Genomic DNA, 20991 nt, shown 5'->3' with positions numbered 1-20991 from the left:
TAAACTATAAGGTTTGGCAAATAGTCAAAAATAAACACTAAGGTTTGACAAATAGTCAAAAATAAACACTAAGGTTTAAAAAATAGTCGAAAATAAACAATAAGATTTGATAAATAGTCGAAAATAAACAATAAGATTTGACAAATAGTCGAAAATAAACAATAAGATTTGACAAATAGTCGAAAATAAACAATAAGGTTTGACGAATAGTCAAAAATAAATAATAAGGTTTAACAAATAGTCAAAAATAAACAATAAGATTTAACAAATAGTCGAAAATAAACAATAAGATTTAACAAATAGTCGTAAATAAACAATAAGGTTTGACAAATAGTCGTAAATAAACAATAAGATTTGACAAATAGTCGAAAATAAACAATAAGATTTAACAAATAGTCGTAAATAAACAATAAGGTTTAACAAATAGACGAAAATAAACAAGGTTTGACAAATAGTCGAAAATAAACAATAAGGTTTAACAAACAGTCAAAAATAAATAATAAGATTTAACAAATAGTCAAAAATAAACAATAAGGTTTAACAAATAGTCAAAAATAAATAATAAGATTTAACAAATAGTCAAAAATAAATAATAAGATTTAACAAATAGTCAAAAATAAACAATAAGGTTTAACAAATAGTCAAAAATAAATAAGGTTTAACAAATAGTTGAAAATAAACAATAAGATTTAACACATAGTCGAAAATAAATAATAAGGTTTAACAAATAGTCAAAAATAAATAATAAGGTTTAACAAATAGTCAAAAATAAATAATAAGATTTAACAAATAGTTAAAAATAAACAATAAGGTTTAACAAATAGTCGAAAATAAATAATGTTTAACAAATAGTCGAAAATAAATAATAAGGTTTAACAAATAGTCAAAAATAAATAATAAGGTTTAACAAATAGTCGAAAATAAACAATAAGGTTTGACGAATAGTCAAAAATAAATAATAAGGTTTAACAAATAGTCAAAAATAAATAATAACGTTTAACAAATAGTCGAAAATAAACAATAAGGTTTAACAAATAGTCAAAAATAAATAATAAGGTTTAACAAATAGTCAAAAATAAATAATAAGGTTTGACAAATAGTTGAAAATAAACAATAAGGTTTAACAAATAGTAGAAAATAAACAATAAGATTTAACAAATAGTCGTAAATAAACAATAAGGTTTGACAAATAGTCGAAAATAAACAATAAGATTTGACAAATAGTCGAAAATAAACAATAAGATTTAACAAATAGTCGAAAATAAACAATAAGGTTTGACAAATAGTTGAAAATAAACAATAAGGTTTAACAAATAGTCGAAAATAAACAATAAGATTTAACAAATAGTCAAAAATAAATAATAAGATTTAACAAATAGTCAAAAATAAACAATAAGATTTAACAAATAGTCAAAAATAAATAATAAGATTTAACAAATAGTCAAAAATAAACAATAAGATGTAACAAATAGTCAAAAATAAACAATAAGATTTAACAAATAGTCAAAAATAAATAATAAGATTTAACAAATAGTCAAAAATAAACAATAAGGTTTGACAAATAGTCGAAAATAAACAATAAGGTTTAACAAATAGTCAAAAATAAATAATAAGATTTAACAAATAGTCAAAAATAAACAATAAGATTTAACAAATAGTCAAAAATAAATAATAAGGTTTAACAAATAGTCAAAAATAAATAAGATTTAACAAATAGTCAAAAATAAACAATAAGATTTAACAAATAGTCAAAAATAAACAATAAGATTTAACAAATAGTCAAAAATAAATAATAAGGTTTAACAAATAGTCAAAAATAAATAATAAGATTTAACAAATAGTCAAAAATAAACTAAGGTTTAACAAATAGTCAAAAATAAATAATAAGGTTTAACAAATAGTCAAAAATAAATAAGGTTTAACAAATAGTTGAAAATAAACAATAAGATTTAACACATAGTCAAAAATAAACAATAAGGTTTAACAAATAGTCAAAAATAAATAAGGTTTAACAAATAGTTGAAAATAAACAATAAGATTTAACACATAGTCGAAAATAAATAAGGTTTAACAAATAGTCAAAAATAAATAATAAGGTTTAACAAATAGTCGAAAATAAACAATAAGGTTTGACGAATAGTCAAAAATAATAAGGTTTAACAAATAGTCAAAAATAAATAATAAGGTTTAACAAATAGTTGAAAATAAACAATAAGGTTTGACGAATAGTCAAAAATAAATAATAAGGTTTAATAAATAGTCAAAAATAAATAATAAGGTTTAACAAATAGTCAAAAATAAATAATAAGGTTTGACAAATAGTTGAAAATAAACAATAAGGTTTAACAAATAGTCAAAAATAAACAATAAGATGTAACAAATAGTAGAAAATAAACAATAAGATTTAACAAATAGGAGAAAATAAACAATAAGGTTTGACAAATAGTTGAAAATAAACAATAAGGTTTGACAAATAGTTGATATACTGATGAACAAACGCATAATAAAACTGTAAATAAAACTGGGACTGGATCTTTTCCACTTACTAATTAGGGTATTGCAATTGAGCTGATCTTCTGTTAAAATTGTAAGAATAAATTTAAAACCCTTCCAGTCTTTTATTCTTACATGCAGCTTCTTATAGCTTAGTCATCTTTACAACTCTGTTACAATGAAGTTAAGTTCCCTCTACAGGTTAGAAACTTTCTCACATATACCATTACCATATATCTTGACACAGACATTATTCACCCATGCATGGAGTACAGTTTCCACTAGCTTCTCCATCTTGGACAGAACAAAAACAAAAAAAATTCTGGCCCTTAAGAGGTCCTATTCTGTCTGCCAAGCTGTTGCATTGCTGCAGTGTTCCATTCTTACATTTTTTTATAAACATTTCCATGGAATGTGTTCCAATAATCTTACTGCACTTGTACCTCTACCCACCGCCCACCAAAATATCCCGACCTACCCAACTATCAGTGAAATCCACCACCTTTGGCATAAAAATCTTTAATTCTCGTCTAGCTTCTTTCCTCAGACCACTTGTTTTTGAAATTCTCTTCCTGGTCCCTATTTTGTTGACAATACAACATACAGGAATTTAGGTGTAAATAGAAAAATCATCTGACTGCCCAACTCTCCACCCAGGTTTCCTCCTTATGAACTTAAACCCTTTTATAGTAGTTTCGTACACTTCAGTTGCAATATGCTGTTTAAGTGAATAAAATTGAAAAAAAAAATAAATAAAAGCTCAAAGCATGATTATATAATTTTTTCTCGTGGAATCAATTGTATAAAATTCCTAATTGAAAATCCAGTCTCCCTCTGATCAAAGTTGCCATATTAAAATTAATTAATTTTGATGATTGCGTGTTTCTTTCAGGTAAAGGTCAGTCCTTTAGAGACTGCTATTGAAACTCTGGAGGGCACAAATAAGAAATTAAGAACCTTAATTGACCAGCATAATAAAGATCCAAATCTCCGATCTGATGCATTGACCATGTTAGTGAATGGTGTTGTGGATCCAGCTGTTAACAAAGGAATTCTTAACTACAAGGTAAAATTAATTTTTTCAATATTAAACATTTTTCCCCATTTTAAAAATAAACTTCAACTTTCTCCTTGCAATTGAGTAAAATAATTTTTTAGACTATCAAAATAAGGTTATTATTTTTAGTTTGATGAGAAATTGTTTTGTCCGTCAAAAACAAAAATTAATTATTCTTAACTAATGAGAATGGCATGTTTCTTTTTACATCAATCTGTATACTTTACTGTTTATAATAATATTCCTTTTGAATTAATGTCTCTCAGAGTTAATACTATAGTAAAATGATGACTTTTTTCTTCATCATTATCAACTAAATGTTATTAAAATAAATAAAATGATTGTCTATTTAAAATTGTAGAAATTTAATTTTTTTTAAACAGTAAATTTTTCTTATTTTTATGATTAGAATCCTTTTGAGATAAGTAATTTATTTATTTGCTGACGAAGGCCAGAGGAATAGTTGGCCGAAACGTCATGTAACAACAACTAGAAGATGAGGATAAAAGTCAGCAAATAAATAAGTAAATTTTCTGTTTTACTGTAAAATTATTGTCAGTTAAATATTCTTCAAATTAATAAAGTGAATTTCACGTTTTAAAATTGCATTGTTTTAGTTGAGTGCACAACATAATTTTACAATTCATTTTAAAATGTAGAACAGATTTTTTTTTTACTTTATATACATTAGATTAGATATCCTCAACCATTTTTGCTGATTGAACAATCCCATTTTTTAAAAATGTCCATGAAAGATAATAATAAACATGAAATACTTCAGTAAGTTATTTAGATTTGGGATTAATTTTCTGATTAATGTTTTTTTTTTTTATAGGAATTTTATTCCAGTGAATATTTAGTGAATAATGCTGAAAAGAAGAACATTTCTGAATTTGTCAGCAAACTCAAACAACTAACTCTGGATCAGGTAAAATAATAATAACCTTTTATTTTATGGAGACAACATCAGTTCCATACTTGCAAGTATACATATCTGAAATCATGTTAATATTATATTAGATTATGAAGATTATTTCAAACAAACATCATGTTTAAGAATTTTTCAAATGAGGAATTATATATATATTGTCTTAGCTTCATCAGGTGTAATTGTTTGAACTTAGGAAATATTTATATCAAACTCTGGAATGTTCGTGTGGACTTGTAGTGCCTCATTTCTAAATGATGGTTTTCTGGAGATTGAAGATTCAATCCTTACTATCAACTTTACTAAGAATGAAATAGATAAAAAGAAAACTTAACTCTTCTACCTAGTCATGTCTGGTGGAATGAGAACAATCTAAATTAATTGTTTGGCTTAGAATTTTATATAAATTCCTGAGTTCAAAAAGATGCACTTGTAGAAGGTTGGGGGTTACATCGGTTGTACTATAATAATAGTAGAAATAATCCATATGCAATTCTAAATAATCCTGCAGCTATTTATTTAAAGGAGATCAAATGGAAAATAAATTTCTTAGTTTTACTAAATTTGTTATAAGTATTTCTTAATTTATTTTCAAAAAAACATAATGTTGCATGTTTAGTGCAGATGCAGACAACGAGCTGCAATAGAATGAATATTTAGTTCATTACCCATGTTACAAGAGTTTATATAATGCAATAATAATTATGTTCCTGATAATTATAATAAAATGTTACAAGAGTTTATATAATGCAATAATAATTATGTTCCTGATAATTATAATAAAATATTACAAGAGTTTATATAATGCAATAATAATTATGTTCCTGATAATTATAATAAAATGTTACAAGAGTTTATATAATGCAATAATAATTATGTTCCTGATAATTATAATAAAATGTTACAAGAGTTTATATGATGCAATAATAATTATGTTCCTGATAATTATAATAAAATGTTACAAGAGTTTATATGATGCAATAATAATTATGTTCCTGATAATTATAATAAAATGTTACAAGAGTTTATATAATGCAATAATAATTATGTTCCTGATAATTATAATAAAATGAGGACAAATTTATCTTTTTCTGTCTCACCCCCCCTTTTTTTTTGCAGGGTATCTTGTTACGAGAAGCCCTCAAGGTTCATAAACGTTGTGCATCTGAAACACTAAAGCCGTTACAAGCTCACATGGAGCAGCGTTTTTCGGAATTGTGCAATCTCATTGAAAAAGAATGTGGCATTAGGGTGAGTTTAAATCTTCTGACTTTTACTCATTGTTGATTCATAGAATGACCATTGTAAATATTCTTTAAGGTTTATCAGAAGGTGCACTATGATCCACTTTAACATCTTCGGCCACCACACTCGTTCCATTTTAAAGTACTTTCCATTAACGATTTATGACTCAGTTTTTGATATTAATTAAAGGCATTATTGTTGAATAATTATTAAAGTTAAAAAAGGATGCACAGACTGTTGATTTTATCTGGAAGCTGATAATAAAGAAAAAATGCAGACATGTTGGAAGGCTTTTTCTATTAACACACACACACACACACACACACGCACACACACATCAAGAGAGACATGTGAGCCGCTGTATTTACATCTTTGAGACTGATTTGTGCATTTAAGCAATATCGTTTATATTACAAATAAAAAAGAAAGTTACATCATAAAAAAATGCAGTCATACTATCGATAGCATTTCACAAGGTCTAAGGGAGATAATCCTAGCAAATTGCTTTTTCAACAATTATAACATTAGGCAAAATATAAAGTTTATATTATTTAATGTGATTATCATAATAATTTAATTCCCTGTAAAGAAATTAACAATTTTTATTTCATCCCAAATAAAATAAGTTTCAGATTGAATTATAAATGGATAAAAGTTTCTGTCCCTTTTTATAGACTAAAACGTGACAAATTAACAAGTGATTAAAAGACATTCACAGGCTAGAAATAAATATTTTTTTAAAAAACTTTAGGTATTTTATTATATTGATATTATATGTTCGTATACCTGTTATTTATATTTTAAATGCGTCCAGAAATGTCTTATGTATTCACATGTATTAATAAGCCAGAGAAATGCAATTGAAAATTTGCAATTTGATGTATTATTTTAGTATTTTGATAACTTTTTATTATTTCACTCCTTTGCAGATTGCTGATAAAGGATTTACAAGTTCAGTGAAAAGAAACCAGTCCTCGTTGTCAATGGCATCTCGGAACAGTAGTGGATCAATTGCTGGCATGACCGAGTAAGTTTTCTTTTTATTTTTTATATAGGAATTCAAGAATGATGATAATAAATAAATATGTTAATGTTTATGTAATCGAAATATGTTGATGGCTATGCAGTCGAAATATGTTGATGGCTATGCAGTCGAAATCTGTTGATGGCTATGCAGTCGAAATCTGTTGATGGCTATGCAGTCGAAATCTGTTGATGGCTATGCAGTCAGAATATGTTGATGGCTATGCAGTCGAAATCTGTTGATGGCTATGCAGTCGAGATCTGTTGATGGCTATGCAGTCGAAATCTGTTGATGGCTATGCAGTCGAAATATGTTGATGGCTATGCAGTCGAAATATGTTGATGGCTATGCAGTCGAAATATGTTGATGGATATGCAATCGAAATCTGTTGATGGCTATGCAGTCGAAATCTGTTGATGGCTATGCAGTCGAAATCTGTTGATGGCTATGCAGTCGAAATCTGTTGATGGCTATGCAGTCGAAATCTGTTGATGGCTATGCAGTTGAAATATGTTGATGGCTATGCAGTCGAAATATGTTGATGGCTATGCAGTCGAAATCTGTTGATGGCTATGCAGTCGAAATCTGTTGATGGCTATGCAGTCGAAATCTGTTGATGGCTATGCAGTCGAAATCTGTTGATGGCTATGCAGTCGAAATCTGTTGATGGCTATGCAGTCGAAATCTGTTGATGGCTATGCAGTCGAAATCTGTTGATGGCTATGCAGTCGAAATCTGTTGATGGCTATGCAGTCGAAATCTGTTGATGGCTATGCAGTCGAAATCTGTTGATGGCTATGCAGTCGAAATCTGTTGATGGCTATGCAGTCGAAATCTGTTGATGGCTATGCAGTCGAAATCTGTTGATGGCTATGCAGTCGAAATATGTTGATGGCTATGCAGTCGAAATATGTTGATGGCTATGCAGTCGAAATATGTTGGTGGCTATGCAGTCGAAATCTGTTGATGGCTATGCAGTCGAAATCTGTTGATGGCTATGCAGTCAGAATATGTTTATGTATAATAAATAAATATAGGAATTCAGTTGTTTTGTTTTCATTCTATGAAAATGTGATATGGCAGAAAAATTCAAAAAGCTAATGGCTAAACTTACGTCTGTGCTTTGTTTTTGTCTTTGTTTTCTGAAACTAAAATCAAAATCTTTATTTTTTGTTGTGATATGATAAAAATGTTTTTATCCAAGCGAATGAAGACGTTCTGCAAAAATAAAAATTTACTGATTTTTTTTGTTTCATAAAAAAGTTTTAAAACATGATGTTTCTAAACCAAGTTATGTCTGTATTGTCTTCATCCTTTGAAAATAAAATAACAATATTTATATTTTATTGCAATGTGACAAAAATGTTTTATTGAAGCAAATAAGGACAGACATCATCTTGAAATTTAGTCTAAAACTGTTAAAAAATAAAGTCTCTTAAACAGAACGAATCTGAGCAGCCAAATTGAAGGAAGCAAAAAAAAAAAAAAAATCAAAACACGAAGGAGTGTTCATTATTTACATGAGTATTAAAAAACTGTTACTAAAATGAGAAAATGAAATAATCATATGTAAGAATTGAACCCTATGAAATATTTGGTAATCGTGTAACTCTGGAAAAGTAGAGAAGAAAATAATGACTGAATAAGTATCCTGCCACCACCTGTAAATCTGACTTGTTTGGGAGAGTGATTATCGCTGGAAATTTTATAGGAATTATTGATAGTACATGAAATTTAATTCAAATTATTAGAAAACACATATCCTATATTGGCATATTGAATTTATGTGATGTCTTTTTTTTTTTCTAGACTGAAAAGATTGTCTCTATTTTATTAATTATAGAGCTAAGCAACACTGGTTTAAAACTAACACATCTATCCAATGTCAGTATAAAATATTATGTTTGTTATTTGCATATTGATTTGTCATAAGTATTCGCAGAAGGACATCGCAGGCAGAATGACTAAAAATCAAACATTTATTCTAATTATGAATAAATTAATGTTAAATGAGACATCTTAATTGAAGTGATTAAGTTTCAAGTATTGTTTTTCATTATATAGGATGTTTGAGACATGTGATATTCTTTAATTTCAGAATAATTTAAAGTATTTAATAGTCATAAATTACAATGAATACATGTTCCTGTGTAATATTGCTAGGTTTGAAGACTTGAAACCATAGATGAAAGCAATGGAATCTTAGAAGACTTGCATCATAATGATTTATGCCAAATAGAAAATCTGAAAATTCAAGAAAAAATTAAAAAAATTCAACAATGGACAATTGTAATGGAGATGCAGAAACATTGACTAGCAGGAACAGGATCATAGCACGTGTTTTGGTTGTGGTTGCAGATCAAAATCTGAGAAGCTGCAAAAAAAAAAAAAAAATGAAGTAAAATCCAGGCAATGTTTACTTTGATAATTAATGGGCATAAAATGTAAACTTTGTCTCAAACTTCAGAAGCAAATTTATTTATCTAATTTTATTTTATAATCGCTTAAGTTGCCAGTTGGTGCTCAGTTTAAAAAAAATATGAATCAAGACATCTTTTGATGACCTTATGCAAAAATATTTTCAAAAACTTTTATTTTTATAACGATTGTAAAGATTGTCAGTTTGGAATCTGAAAAAAGTTTGCAGCAGGAAGGAAGTTCTTAATAATAATAATAATAGACGTGGCATGTTGTTCATCTGCCAGTCTATTTGTATGAATAAAAACAATTGACAGTGAACATACAGCTGCATGAATATAGGAAGGAGCAAACTTGGTAAGAAGTGGGAGGCAATGCTTTTACTCATAACTATTAGTCATGGTGTCAGTTCTCATCAATAAGCGCGTCGTGTGAATGTGTCAAAGTCAATGCGAGCACATTAGCAAAGTGACGACACTAGCAGTCTGATAATAAGAAGCATGTTCAAAGTGGAATTTCCATAACGCAATGTTCTTATGATGGCTTCACTGACTTTTAGTGTTTGTGAACTGAGTTGATAAATCATTTAACATGCGATCCGTTACATTCACGCACTTTGCAGTTTTCATGATTCTAAATAAAAACAAATGAATTAAACTCAGTGAAGACAATTTGATATGTTTATCACAAAGAAGTCATAAACTCAATTTTATTTTATTTTACATTTTATTTTTTAAATTCAATTTAAAAAAATATCTGTAATGTTGGTTATTTTTTCTAAAAAAAATCCAAACTTAATATTTTTGTTATTTTCTTTTCAGTGTAAATAGTACAGGTAATTCATCTCCAACTATTCGTAACAATCCAGCCATGCGTTCTCGATCCATTTCATGTGTTCAGGTCGTCAATGCTAATCAGGAACGGTCTAACAGTCTAACCCTAACCACTCCACTCAAGAACATAATGAAGAGAGCTTCACAGGTTTCTGATCATAGCAGTAGCACGTCAGGCAGTCAAAGAAATTCTGCTGAACAATTAATAGAACTTAATGAACAGGTAAGACATGCAACAGAATGCATTTTTTTCTTTTTACTAAAAATTAAGAAAAATAACTGGAATGTTCCGATTTGACTATTTTTTCAATTCATAGACACAAAATTATACTTGCTCTCATTGTACACTTTTTCTAGAACTAGATTTGTGCTAAATCATGACTATAATCAAACAAGAATTTACTAATGATTGAAAAGTTATATTTTTGCTAGCGTTCATGGAGAATTTTGTACAAAAAGTTAGTGACTTGTGTGTTAATAATTTGTTTTTCTTGCAAGTTTTTTCCCCTTTTTAAAAGATGGAAAAACAAAGAAATACAACACCTTTTTAAAACACTTTCTACTTTAGTATTTGAACTGATATGAAATAGAATTAAATCCATTAAAGCATTGCTTTTTGGTGTTTGTAAAAATAGTTTACATAATCTGAAATGTTGAAATAAAGTTTACTTATGAGAACTAGCTTGTTAGAAATTTTCAAGTAAAAACAAATCCAATGATTTTCATATGAAAAACATTTCTTGGTGATATCTATCTACTATATAAAAGGAACTTTGTACATCTGTGGAAGTTTTTTTCCCCCTATGGAGTCTAAAACGGCTGGACTGTTTTTGAAAATTCATACAAATGTACTTTATGTGCCTGGCAGTGTTGTTAGATAGTTTTTGTAATGAATGTCTTCAATAAGTATCGATAATCAAAAAAAAATCCAATGAAAGAAAGAGCAGACAGATTTTGACTAAAGTTAATGCCTTATACAGCCTAACATCATAAGTGTATTTGAGAAGTTTTATTACTGCACAAGCAGAAAGGCCCAACATATAAAATCAACAGTAGGTTCTTTTATATGACAGGTGTGCGTTCAAAACGGATGTTTCTGTTTAGAGCACAACTAAAGCATGATACTTAACTTTTGCATTTTAAACTTTAATTCAAGCCATTATATATAAAAAAAATATTTTATAAAATCAACAGTAGATTCTCTACAATGTAGCGTAAACTACAATGTATTGTGGACTAAATCACCGCAGGAAGGCATATGAAGCTTCCTCCCGATGCACTGTAGTGGGCCCCCAACTAGAGCAGGCAATTGATTTGGTTGAAAAATGGTGGATTTCACCAATTTTGGTGACAATAAAATATGGGAGTGTGAAAAATTCGTTGATACTCATTCAATCCCAGATAATATTGGGTCTCTGCTAGTTACATATATATATATATATATATATATATATATATATATATATTAAAGTAATTGATTTTAATTTGCTAGAGACAACCATATTTTGTACATCTCGCTATTTTCTTATGCCCCTCTCTCTCTCTCTCTTTTTTTTTTTCAGCTATCAACTAAACGCCCACCTCGGCCGGATCCGGAACGCAGAAACAGTCGACCGGCAAGCCAATTTAGATCAGATCAACCCCTTTCACTTCTCAATATTAGTGCATCTAGTCTATGTTCAAACACATCTACAAACACACAAGGTTAGTAAATGATGACATTACGAAACTGTAAACTTAAGTTAGACAACTCCTATTATACTCTGAAATTCAAAATGAGTTATCTTTTGTGCTGATTTTTATTTTTAAGCGATTATTTAAAAATATTTCATTTTATCATTTATCTGAGCTAGAATAAGTAATTTTAAAAATATATTGTTGCAAAGTATGTGATTATATTGTCAATAACATTGTACAACAATAATAAATGAAAATTGACTGCTCAGAAGTAAAGTTTAATTTGTCAGCGTAAATGCTATTTGGATCTAACTTTATAAATTTGACAATGTAACTTTATATGTTAGACAACAATTGTTGTTCATTACATTTTTGAAGATACTTGAAAAGTGTGTTAAAATGTGATGCATGTAGCAGCAAGTTCTGGTGAGAACAGATACCAAAAAAACTGTCGGAAAATAAGTCCTACATCATCTGATATGACTATGCAATCCCTACTGCTACATACCTAGAAAAAGGAGCTTTTACACCTGACATAATTACATGGGACAGAAGGAAGAAAGTAGCAACCTATGTTGAAGTCAGTGTCTCTAAATCTTAAACATAGCTGAGAGGGAGATAACAAAATACCGAGGTTTTAGACGTGGCATGAAAAGAAACTGGAATATTTCGAAGATCTCAATCATTCCAGTAATTATAAGACAACCGAACTCATGAAAAATGTCATAAATTGTTGGCAAATATATCCAGTGAGCCACAATTGCACTTAACAGGGTTGGGTAGTATCTTTCTGTTATAGTCTCTGAAATAGTGTATAGCATCCAGTAGTATGCTACAGCCTCAACAAAAACAAAATGATAATAAAATTAAGAAAACAAAGGAGATAATCCTGCCAAATTGAATAGAATATTAAAGATTTGTACACTGGAATTTACCTAAATATGATGAAGATGAAAATTTGCCCTTCAACACAAACATAACGTGAGAGATTAAGAATACCAGGATCAAGTTCAACATTTATTAAGAATACCAGGATCAAGTTCAACATTTATTAAGAATACCAGGATCAAGTTCAACATTTATTAAGAATACCAGGATCAAGTGCAACATTTATTAAGAATACCAGGATCAAGTTCAACATTTATTAAGAATACCAGGATCAAGTTCAACATTTATTAAGAATACCAGGATCAAGTGCAACATTTATTAAGAATACCAGGATCAAGTTCAACATTTATTAAGAATACCAGGATCAAGTTCAACATTTATTAAGAATACCAGGATCAAGTTCAACATTTATTAAGAATACCAGGATCAAGTTCAACATTTATTAAGAATACCAGGATCAAGTTCAACATTTATTAAGAATACCAGGATCAAGTTCAACATTTATTAAGAATACCAGGATCAAGTGCAACATTTATTAAGAATACCAGGATCAAGTTCAACATTTATTAAGAATACCAGGATCAAGTGCAACATTTATTAAGAATACCAGGATCAAGTGCAACATTTATTAAGAATACCAGGATCAAGTTCAACATTTATTAAGAATACCAGGATCAAGTTCAACATTTATTAAGAATACCAGGATCAAGTTCAACATTTATTAAGAATACCAGGATCAAGTTCAACATTTATTAAGAATACCAGGATCAAGTTCAACACACCAACATTGTGCTTAAATGTTATAGTGAATGCCCTTAATAAATATGACACAAGTTCAGAGGTTATGATAAAAAAAAACTTTTGCCTATGTTGAAGATTGAAAACGATATAATTGTAGTCGAGTAAAGAGCAATTTTGTTTCATACTTGGGTGAAATATCAACAGATATTTCGACTGCATAGACATCAACGTATTCATACTGCATAGACATCAACGTATTCTTACTGCATAGACATCAACGTATTCTTACTGCATAGACATCAATGTATTCTTACTGCATAGGCATCAACGTATTCTTACTGCATAGACGTGAACATATTTTGACTGCATAGACGTGAACATATTTCGACTACATAGACACGAACATATTTCGACTGCATAGACACGAACATATTTCGACTACATAGACATGAACATATTTCGACTACATGGACATGAACATATTTCGACTACATAGACATGAACATATTTCGACTACATAGACATGAACATATTTCGATTACATAGACATGAACATATTTCGACTGCATAGACACGAACATATTTCGACTACATAGACATGAACATATTTCGACTACATGGACATGAACATATTTCGACTACATAGACATGAACATATTTCGACTACATAGACATGAACATATTTCGATTACATAGACACGAACATATTTCGACTGCATAGACACGAACATATTTCGACTACATAGACATGAACATATTTCGACTACATGGACATGAACATATTTCGACTACATAGACATGAACATATTTCGATTACATAGACATGAACATATTTCGACTACATAGACATGAACATATTTTGATTACATAGACATGAACATATTTTGATTACATAGACATGAACATATTTTGATTACATAGACATGAACATATTTCGATTACATAGACATGAACATATTTCGATTACATACTGATGCTACCAGATCAGGCTGTCTATTGGCTTCCTGAGATGAAATGCACCTACATTGATGTTTCCCTTTTGTTTTTCTATTCTTTTTTGTAAAACTACTACTTGTTTTTATTTTTGGTTTTCTACAAAAGAAAAAACAAAAACAACAGCTCCCTTCCCTCCCCACCTTTTTTTTCTTCCCCTACTTCCCAACTGGCCCTGTCGGTGGGGCATTAGAATAAACCGACCCCCCCCCCACCTGCAGAGAGTAAAATTCTCTCAATGGGGTCACCTGTTGACCGTAGGTGGCAGCCTGTTAATCCTAGGGACAGGATTCTGGTTGTTGAGCAGATCTTGTTCAAGGTCCTTATTAGAACATGAGGTGCAACACGCCACTTAGGCAAGGGTTAAGACAGGCGGTTGGATGGGCCCGATCCAATCAATCGGATGGTCATAACTAGCACAAAATCAGACAAACACAACAAGAAAATATGTTCATGCTTCCCACATTAGGCAAAAAACTGATTTAGTAAGCGGTGGCTGGTGGGTCAATCAACTTGCTGAAGAATGGATAAAACACGGCTGGAAAACCAATATCTTTTCTAGAAATGAGGTCATTAGAAAAGACGGAGGAAACACGGGTGCTTGAGTCCATCAGCAGGAAGAGTATACTTCTGTATCCTTGTTGTGTTCGGGCAAATGGGTTTCCCCGCCCAACACTTCCCAAATAGGGGTCCGAGGTGGGTGGGGAGCAGGAGAAATGAAAAATTCAATATACTTAAATGGCAAATAAAAAGCCTCAGAAAAGAAACCATTGTGAAGTTTCAGACAAATCTAGTTCAGATTCAGAAACACAATCAGAAAACCAAAATCTCGTTCAAAATCTACCTTTTTTCATAATTATTGAAGCAACCGAAGGAGAACCGATAACAAAAGTGTCTCCCTTCAAAATAGAGAAAATTTTCTCAATTATCAAATCAAAAATGGTCAAAAAACTAAATAACGGCACACTACTAGTGGAAGTAGAAAGCCAAAAACATATCACAGAAATCTTTAAATGGAGACTTTTTAATAACCAAAAAGTAAAAATCTATCCCCACAAAACGAGATCAGTAAAGGAGAGATCAGGAGTTCAGAACTATCCCTGTGCTCCTTGGAAGAAATTAAAATTAACCTAAAAAATCAAAATGTTATTGATGTAAAAAGGATCCAAATTAAAAAATATGGTGAAACCATCGATACAAACTTCTATATTCTAACTTTTAATACCCATCAAATTCCAAGTAACATTAAAATAGGATACGAAAAAATAAATATAGAACCATATATATCAAACCCTCTCAGATGCTACAATTGTCAAAGATGTGGAGAAAACGAGACCCATACAGATTGCCAAAAAGGCAAAATGTATTAACTGCTAAATTCAAAAGAATGTGATAAATGGAAGAAAGAAAAAGAAATTATTAAAATAAAATATACAAAAAATATAACCTTCCAAGAAGCTCGTAACCTCGACGGAAATATAAAATACTCAGAAATAACAACAAAAAAAACATACAGCATACCACCGGACCAAATAACCAAACAACAAAAGCAGACCTATTAAACATCGAACCAGAAGACATTATTAAATTACTCAACGAATTAAGGGAACTAATGGAAGAATTAAAAAAAACTATAAAACAAATCAACAACGAAAATAAAGATTACAAAACTGAACAAAACTCCCAAACTAAAAAAAAACATAACCAACAAACCAAAAAACTCAAATTACATCAAACAAAGAAAAAGAAAAAACTCACCAAATGAAAACAACCCTTATAAACAAACCAAACAAAACATAACCATCATCACCCAATAAAATGAAAACTAAAGGAAAAAAAAATTAACAAACCAAGATCTAGATCCCAATCAACCTCAAGGGGAGGAAACAAAATAGGAACACTGGAGGAGATGGAGGAAGAAGATAAAACACCCCAGACAAATAAAAAAGCTGATAGAAACAACAAAACACACAGAATAATAACACAAAACTTAAAACCAACCATGGGGAAAAAAATAATCCAATGAAACTGTCGTGGTTTGAAAGCAAATATGAATGAACTACAACTATTAATAACACAGAAACAACCTACAATAATCTGCCTTCAAGAAACCTTTCTGAAACATGACAGCATCAACATCAAGAACTTCCAATTCTTCAATTACACCCATAATTCCGGAGGCAGACCCTCAGGGGTGTGTCTATTCTGATTCGAAACAACACACCTCACAGTAAAGTAAATATCACTACAAATATCCAAGCAATTGCCATCAAGGCCACTCTGCACAAAACTATAACAGTATGCTCTACATATATCCCACCAAACGAAGATACAGACAAAGACGAATTGAAAAAACTAATAGATCAACTGCCCAAACTCCTCATCCTGTTAGGTGACTTTAATAGCCACAATATACTATGGGGGTGTAAGGACATTAACAAAAAAGGCAGACCAATAGAAGAAATCATTAACAAAAACAATATATGCTTACTTAACAACAGTTCACCCACATACACCAGTCCAGCTAATGGAAATTACTCTGCCATTGATATAAGTATGTGTGACCCCAAAATATATTTGGATTTCAGTTGGAGTGTGCATGATGACACCTGTGGCAGCGACCACTTCTCAATTCTAATCGGAACTCCCTGAACCTAGTAGTCAAAAACATCCACAATGGAACCTAAACAAGGCTAACTGGTAAATATTAAAAAAAGAATGCTGGCAAAATTACGTCAGCAAAATGAATTCCTCCACTGAACCAAGAGTAATATGGGAAATGATCCGAAAAATTGCAGGTAAACAACAATCCATACCAATCAAACACCTCGTCATAAATAACTCTAGCACAACTGATGAAAAAATATAGCAGACTTACTAGCTGAAACTTTTTCACAAAATTCTTCGAACCAAAACTACAGTACAAAATTTACAACAATCAAACAAAATGCAGAGAAATATAAACTCAACTTCAAATCAAAAAACCTTGAAAACTATAATAAACTCCTTTCACTAACTAAACTAGAAGATGCCATCAGAATATCCCATAACACTGCTGTAGGACCAGATGAAATTCATTATGAATTCCTGAGACAACTACCTACTGAAACACTAAAACTTCTATTAAAAATCTTTAACAAAATATGGATAGAAGGCGAATTCCCAGATATATGGAGATTAACCACAATAATAGCAATCCCCAAACCAGGAAAAGAAAAGTCAAACCCGCAAAACTAGACCAATTTCACTAACCAGTTGTTTGTGTAAAATAATGGAGAGAATAGTCAATGACAGACTAGTGCGGTACTTAAAATCCAACAACATTATCTCTAACCTACAGTGCGGCTTCTGTAACAAAAGAAGTACAATCGATCACCTGATTTGCCTAGAAACAGCTGTAAGAGAAGCATTTATAAGGAGCGAACACCTTTTGGCAATCTTCTTTGACTTGGAGAAAGTGTACGATTCTACCTGGAAATTTGGAATAATGAGATCTTAACGACCTCAATCTGAAAGGCAGACAACCACAATTTATAAAGAGTTTCTTATCAGATCACAAATTTAAAGTCCGCATTGGATCGACCTATTCAGATACCAACATCCAAGAAGAGGGAGTTCCACAAGGGAGTATTCTTTCTGTAACTTTGTTTAGCATTAAAATAAACAACATAACAAAGTGCCTAACTCCCAGTGTTGACGGATCTTTATATGTGGATGACCTCTTGATATATTGCAGGTCAAAATATATACATACCATAGAACACAAGCTCCAACGATGCCTAAATAAATTAAAAATGTGGTCAATAGAAAATGGATTTAAATTCTCTGAAACAAAAACCAAATGTGTAGACTTCTGCCAAATGAGGAAACTCTATAACGACCCTTGTTTGAAACTTGAAAATACAGAAATCCCCATTGTAGACGAATATAAATTCCTAGGTTTGACATTTGATAAAAAACTGACATTCATCCCCCACCTGAAAACAAACTGCAATAAAAGACTGCAGCTGCTGCACATTATAGCCCACACAGAATGGGGTGCAGATCAAAAAACCTTCTGAAATTATACAGGTCATAACTTTACTATGGATGTTTCATTTACCGGTCGACCAGAAGAACTTACTTAAAGACACTAGACCCGATCTACCACGGAGGGCTGAGACTGGTACTGCGAGCCTTCAGAACGTCTCCAGTGGAAAGTCTACACGTAGAGGCCAATAAGATACTAGCAGATATAAGGAGCCATAAATTAACAACCCAATGCTATACTAAACTAAAATCATGTCCAAACAACCCTGCATACAATGATATATTCCATCCAAAACACAGTGAACTATTCAACGCAAAAGAAAACGCTATAAAACGAATGAAAACGATATTACGAGAATCAGAGATAACAACCCAAAATATCCATGATCATACACTGTCTGAAATTCCACCTTGGATTCTCAAAGAACCCAAAATGATCTTCGAACTAAGTAAACTCCCCAAAGCAAAAACCCACCCCCAACACGTACCAGAAAAAATTCCACGACATACTTCTAGATTACCCCGATCATCTGCACATCTACACAGATGGCTCTAAGAACCACAACAGGACAGCATGTGCAGCTGTTCTGAATGGAACAACTCACCAGAAGGCACTACCAACTCAAATCTCCATTTTCACCGCAGAAGTTTGTGCTATTGAACTTCCTCTCAACATTTTAACAAAAACAAACACAAGAAGTTTATAATTTTCTCACATTCGCTCTCTGTTCTATCATCATTGAACAATATAAAGCTCGAGAGCCCACTAATCACCAAACTATTGAATAGATTAAACTCGATGATTACCCACAAAGAAGTAATCATGTGCTGGATTCCAAGCCATATCGGAGTGAAAGGTAACGAAAAAGCAGACTTAGCAGCCAAATCAACTTTAAACCTAAACTTTGCACCCATTAATATTCCTTACACAGACTTAAAATACAAAATCAATAAACTGTTCTATGCAAAATGGCAACAGCGCTGGAATAATAACACAAATAGCAAGCTCTTCCAGATTAAACCCACCTTAGGAGAATGGGGACCATCCACACAAAAATCAAGAAAAGAACAAGTGGTTATAGCCAGAACACACATTGGCCACACAAACCTTACTCAACATACTCAGACAAGAGCAACCACCACAATGCCTAACATGCCAGAAGACCTACGCAATAAAACATATCTTTGTGGAATGTGGAGCCTACGCTACCGAGAGAAATCGCTACCTAAAAACCAACAATATGAAAGACATTTTTGAAAACACCTGCACAGACAATATTCTCTCATTTCTGAGAGAGATACAACTATACCAAAAAATATAACATCAAGGCCTAAAAACAAATAAACAAAATAACAACTAAAACAGATAAAACTTGTTCACCCCCCCCTCCCCCAAATACTTAGCAAACAAACACTATGGAAAAAATGAACCAAAAATGATCGTCAGCCAATGGAGGTCGATATGCTGGTTAAATAAACAAACCAACCAACCAACCAACCTGACTGCATAGACATCAACATATTCTGACTGCATAGACCTCGACATATTTCGACTGCATAGACATGAACATATTTCGACTGCGTAGACATGAGACATGGACATATTTCAACTGCACAGACATGGACATATTTCAACTGCATAGACATGAATATATTACGACTGCATAGACATGAACATATTTCGACTGCATAGACATGAACATATTTCGACTGCGTAGACATGAACATATTTCGACTGCGTAGACATGGACGTATTTGGACTGCGTAGACATGGACGTATTTGGACTGCGTAGGCATGGACGTATTTCGACTGCGTAGACATGGACGTATTTCGACTGCATAGACATGGACGTATTTCGACTGCATAGACATGGACGTATTTCGACTGCATAGACATGGACGTATTTCGACTGCATAGACATGGACGTATTTCGACTGCATAGACATGGACGTATTTCGACTGCATAGACATGGACGTATTTCGACTGCATAGACATGGACGTATTTCGACTGCATAGACATGGACGTATTTCGACTGCATAGACATGAACATATTTCGACTGCGTAGACATGAACATATTTCGACTGCGTAGACATGAACATATTTTGACTGCGTAGACATGAACATATTTTGACTGCGTAGACATAAACATATTTTGACTGCGTTGACATGAACATATTTTGACTGCGTAGACATGAACATATTTTGACTGCGTAGACATGAACATATTTTGACTGCGTAGACACGAACATATTTCGACTGCGTAGACATGAGACATGAACATATTTCGACTGCGTAGACATGAGACATGAACATATTTCGACTGCGTAGACATGGACGTATTTGGACTGCGTAGACATGGACGTATTTGGACTGCGTAGACATGGACGTATTTGGACTGCATAGACATGGACGTATTTCGACTGCATAGACATGGACGTATTTCGACTGCATAGACATGGACGTATTTCGACTGCATAGACATGGACGTATTTCGACTGCATAGACATGGACGTATTTCGACTGCATAGACATGGACGTATTTCGACTGCATAGACATGGACGTATTTCGACTGCGTAGACATGGACGTATTTCGACTGCATAGACATGAACATATTTCGACTGCGTAGACATGAACATATTTTGACTGCGTAGACATGAAC

At 31.4% G+C, this 20991-nt stretch overlaps 1 protein-coding gene across 1 annotated transcript in view; it reads left to right on the top strand.

The window, feature by feature from the left end:
• Positions 1-20991, top strand: part of LOC145283810 (dedicator of cytokinesis protein 1-like) — a 346462-nt gene that overhangs the window by 307315 nt on the left and 18156 nt on the right. The window contains exons 47-52 of the mRNA XM_080132895.1: positions 3386-3559; positions 4386-4478; positions 5598-5729; positions 6653-6750; positions 9987-10221; positions 11561-11702. Of these exons, the coding sequence (XP_079989021.1) occupies positions 3386-3559; positions 4386-4478; positions 5598-5729; positions 6653-6750; positions 9987-10221; positions 11561-11702 (874 nt within the window). The remainder of the gene's footprint in view (positions 1-3385; positions 3560-4385; positions 4479-5597; positions 5730-6652; positions 6751-9986; positions 10222-11560; positions 11703-20991) is intronic.

This window comes from Euprymna scolopes, chromosome 8 (assembly GCF_053919585.1).
Source record: "Euprymna scolopes isolate OS-2025 chromosome 8, ASM5391958v1, whole genome shotgun sequence".
Taxonomy (NCBI): Eukaryota; Metazoa; Mollusca; class Cephalopoda; order Sepiida; family Sepiolidae; genus Euprymna; species Euprymna scolopes.
This window is presented reverse-complemented; position numbering and strand designations above follow the sequence as displayed.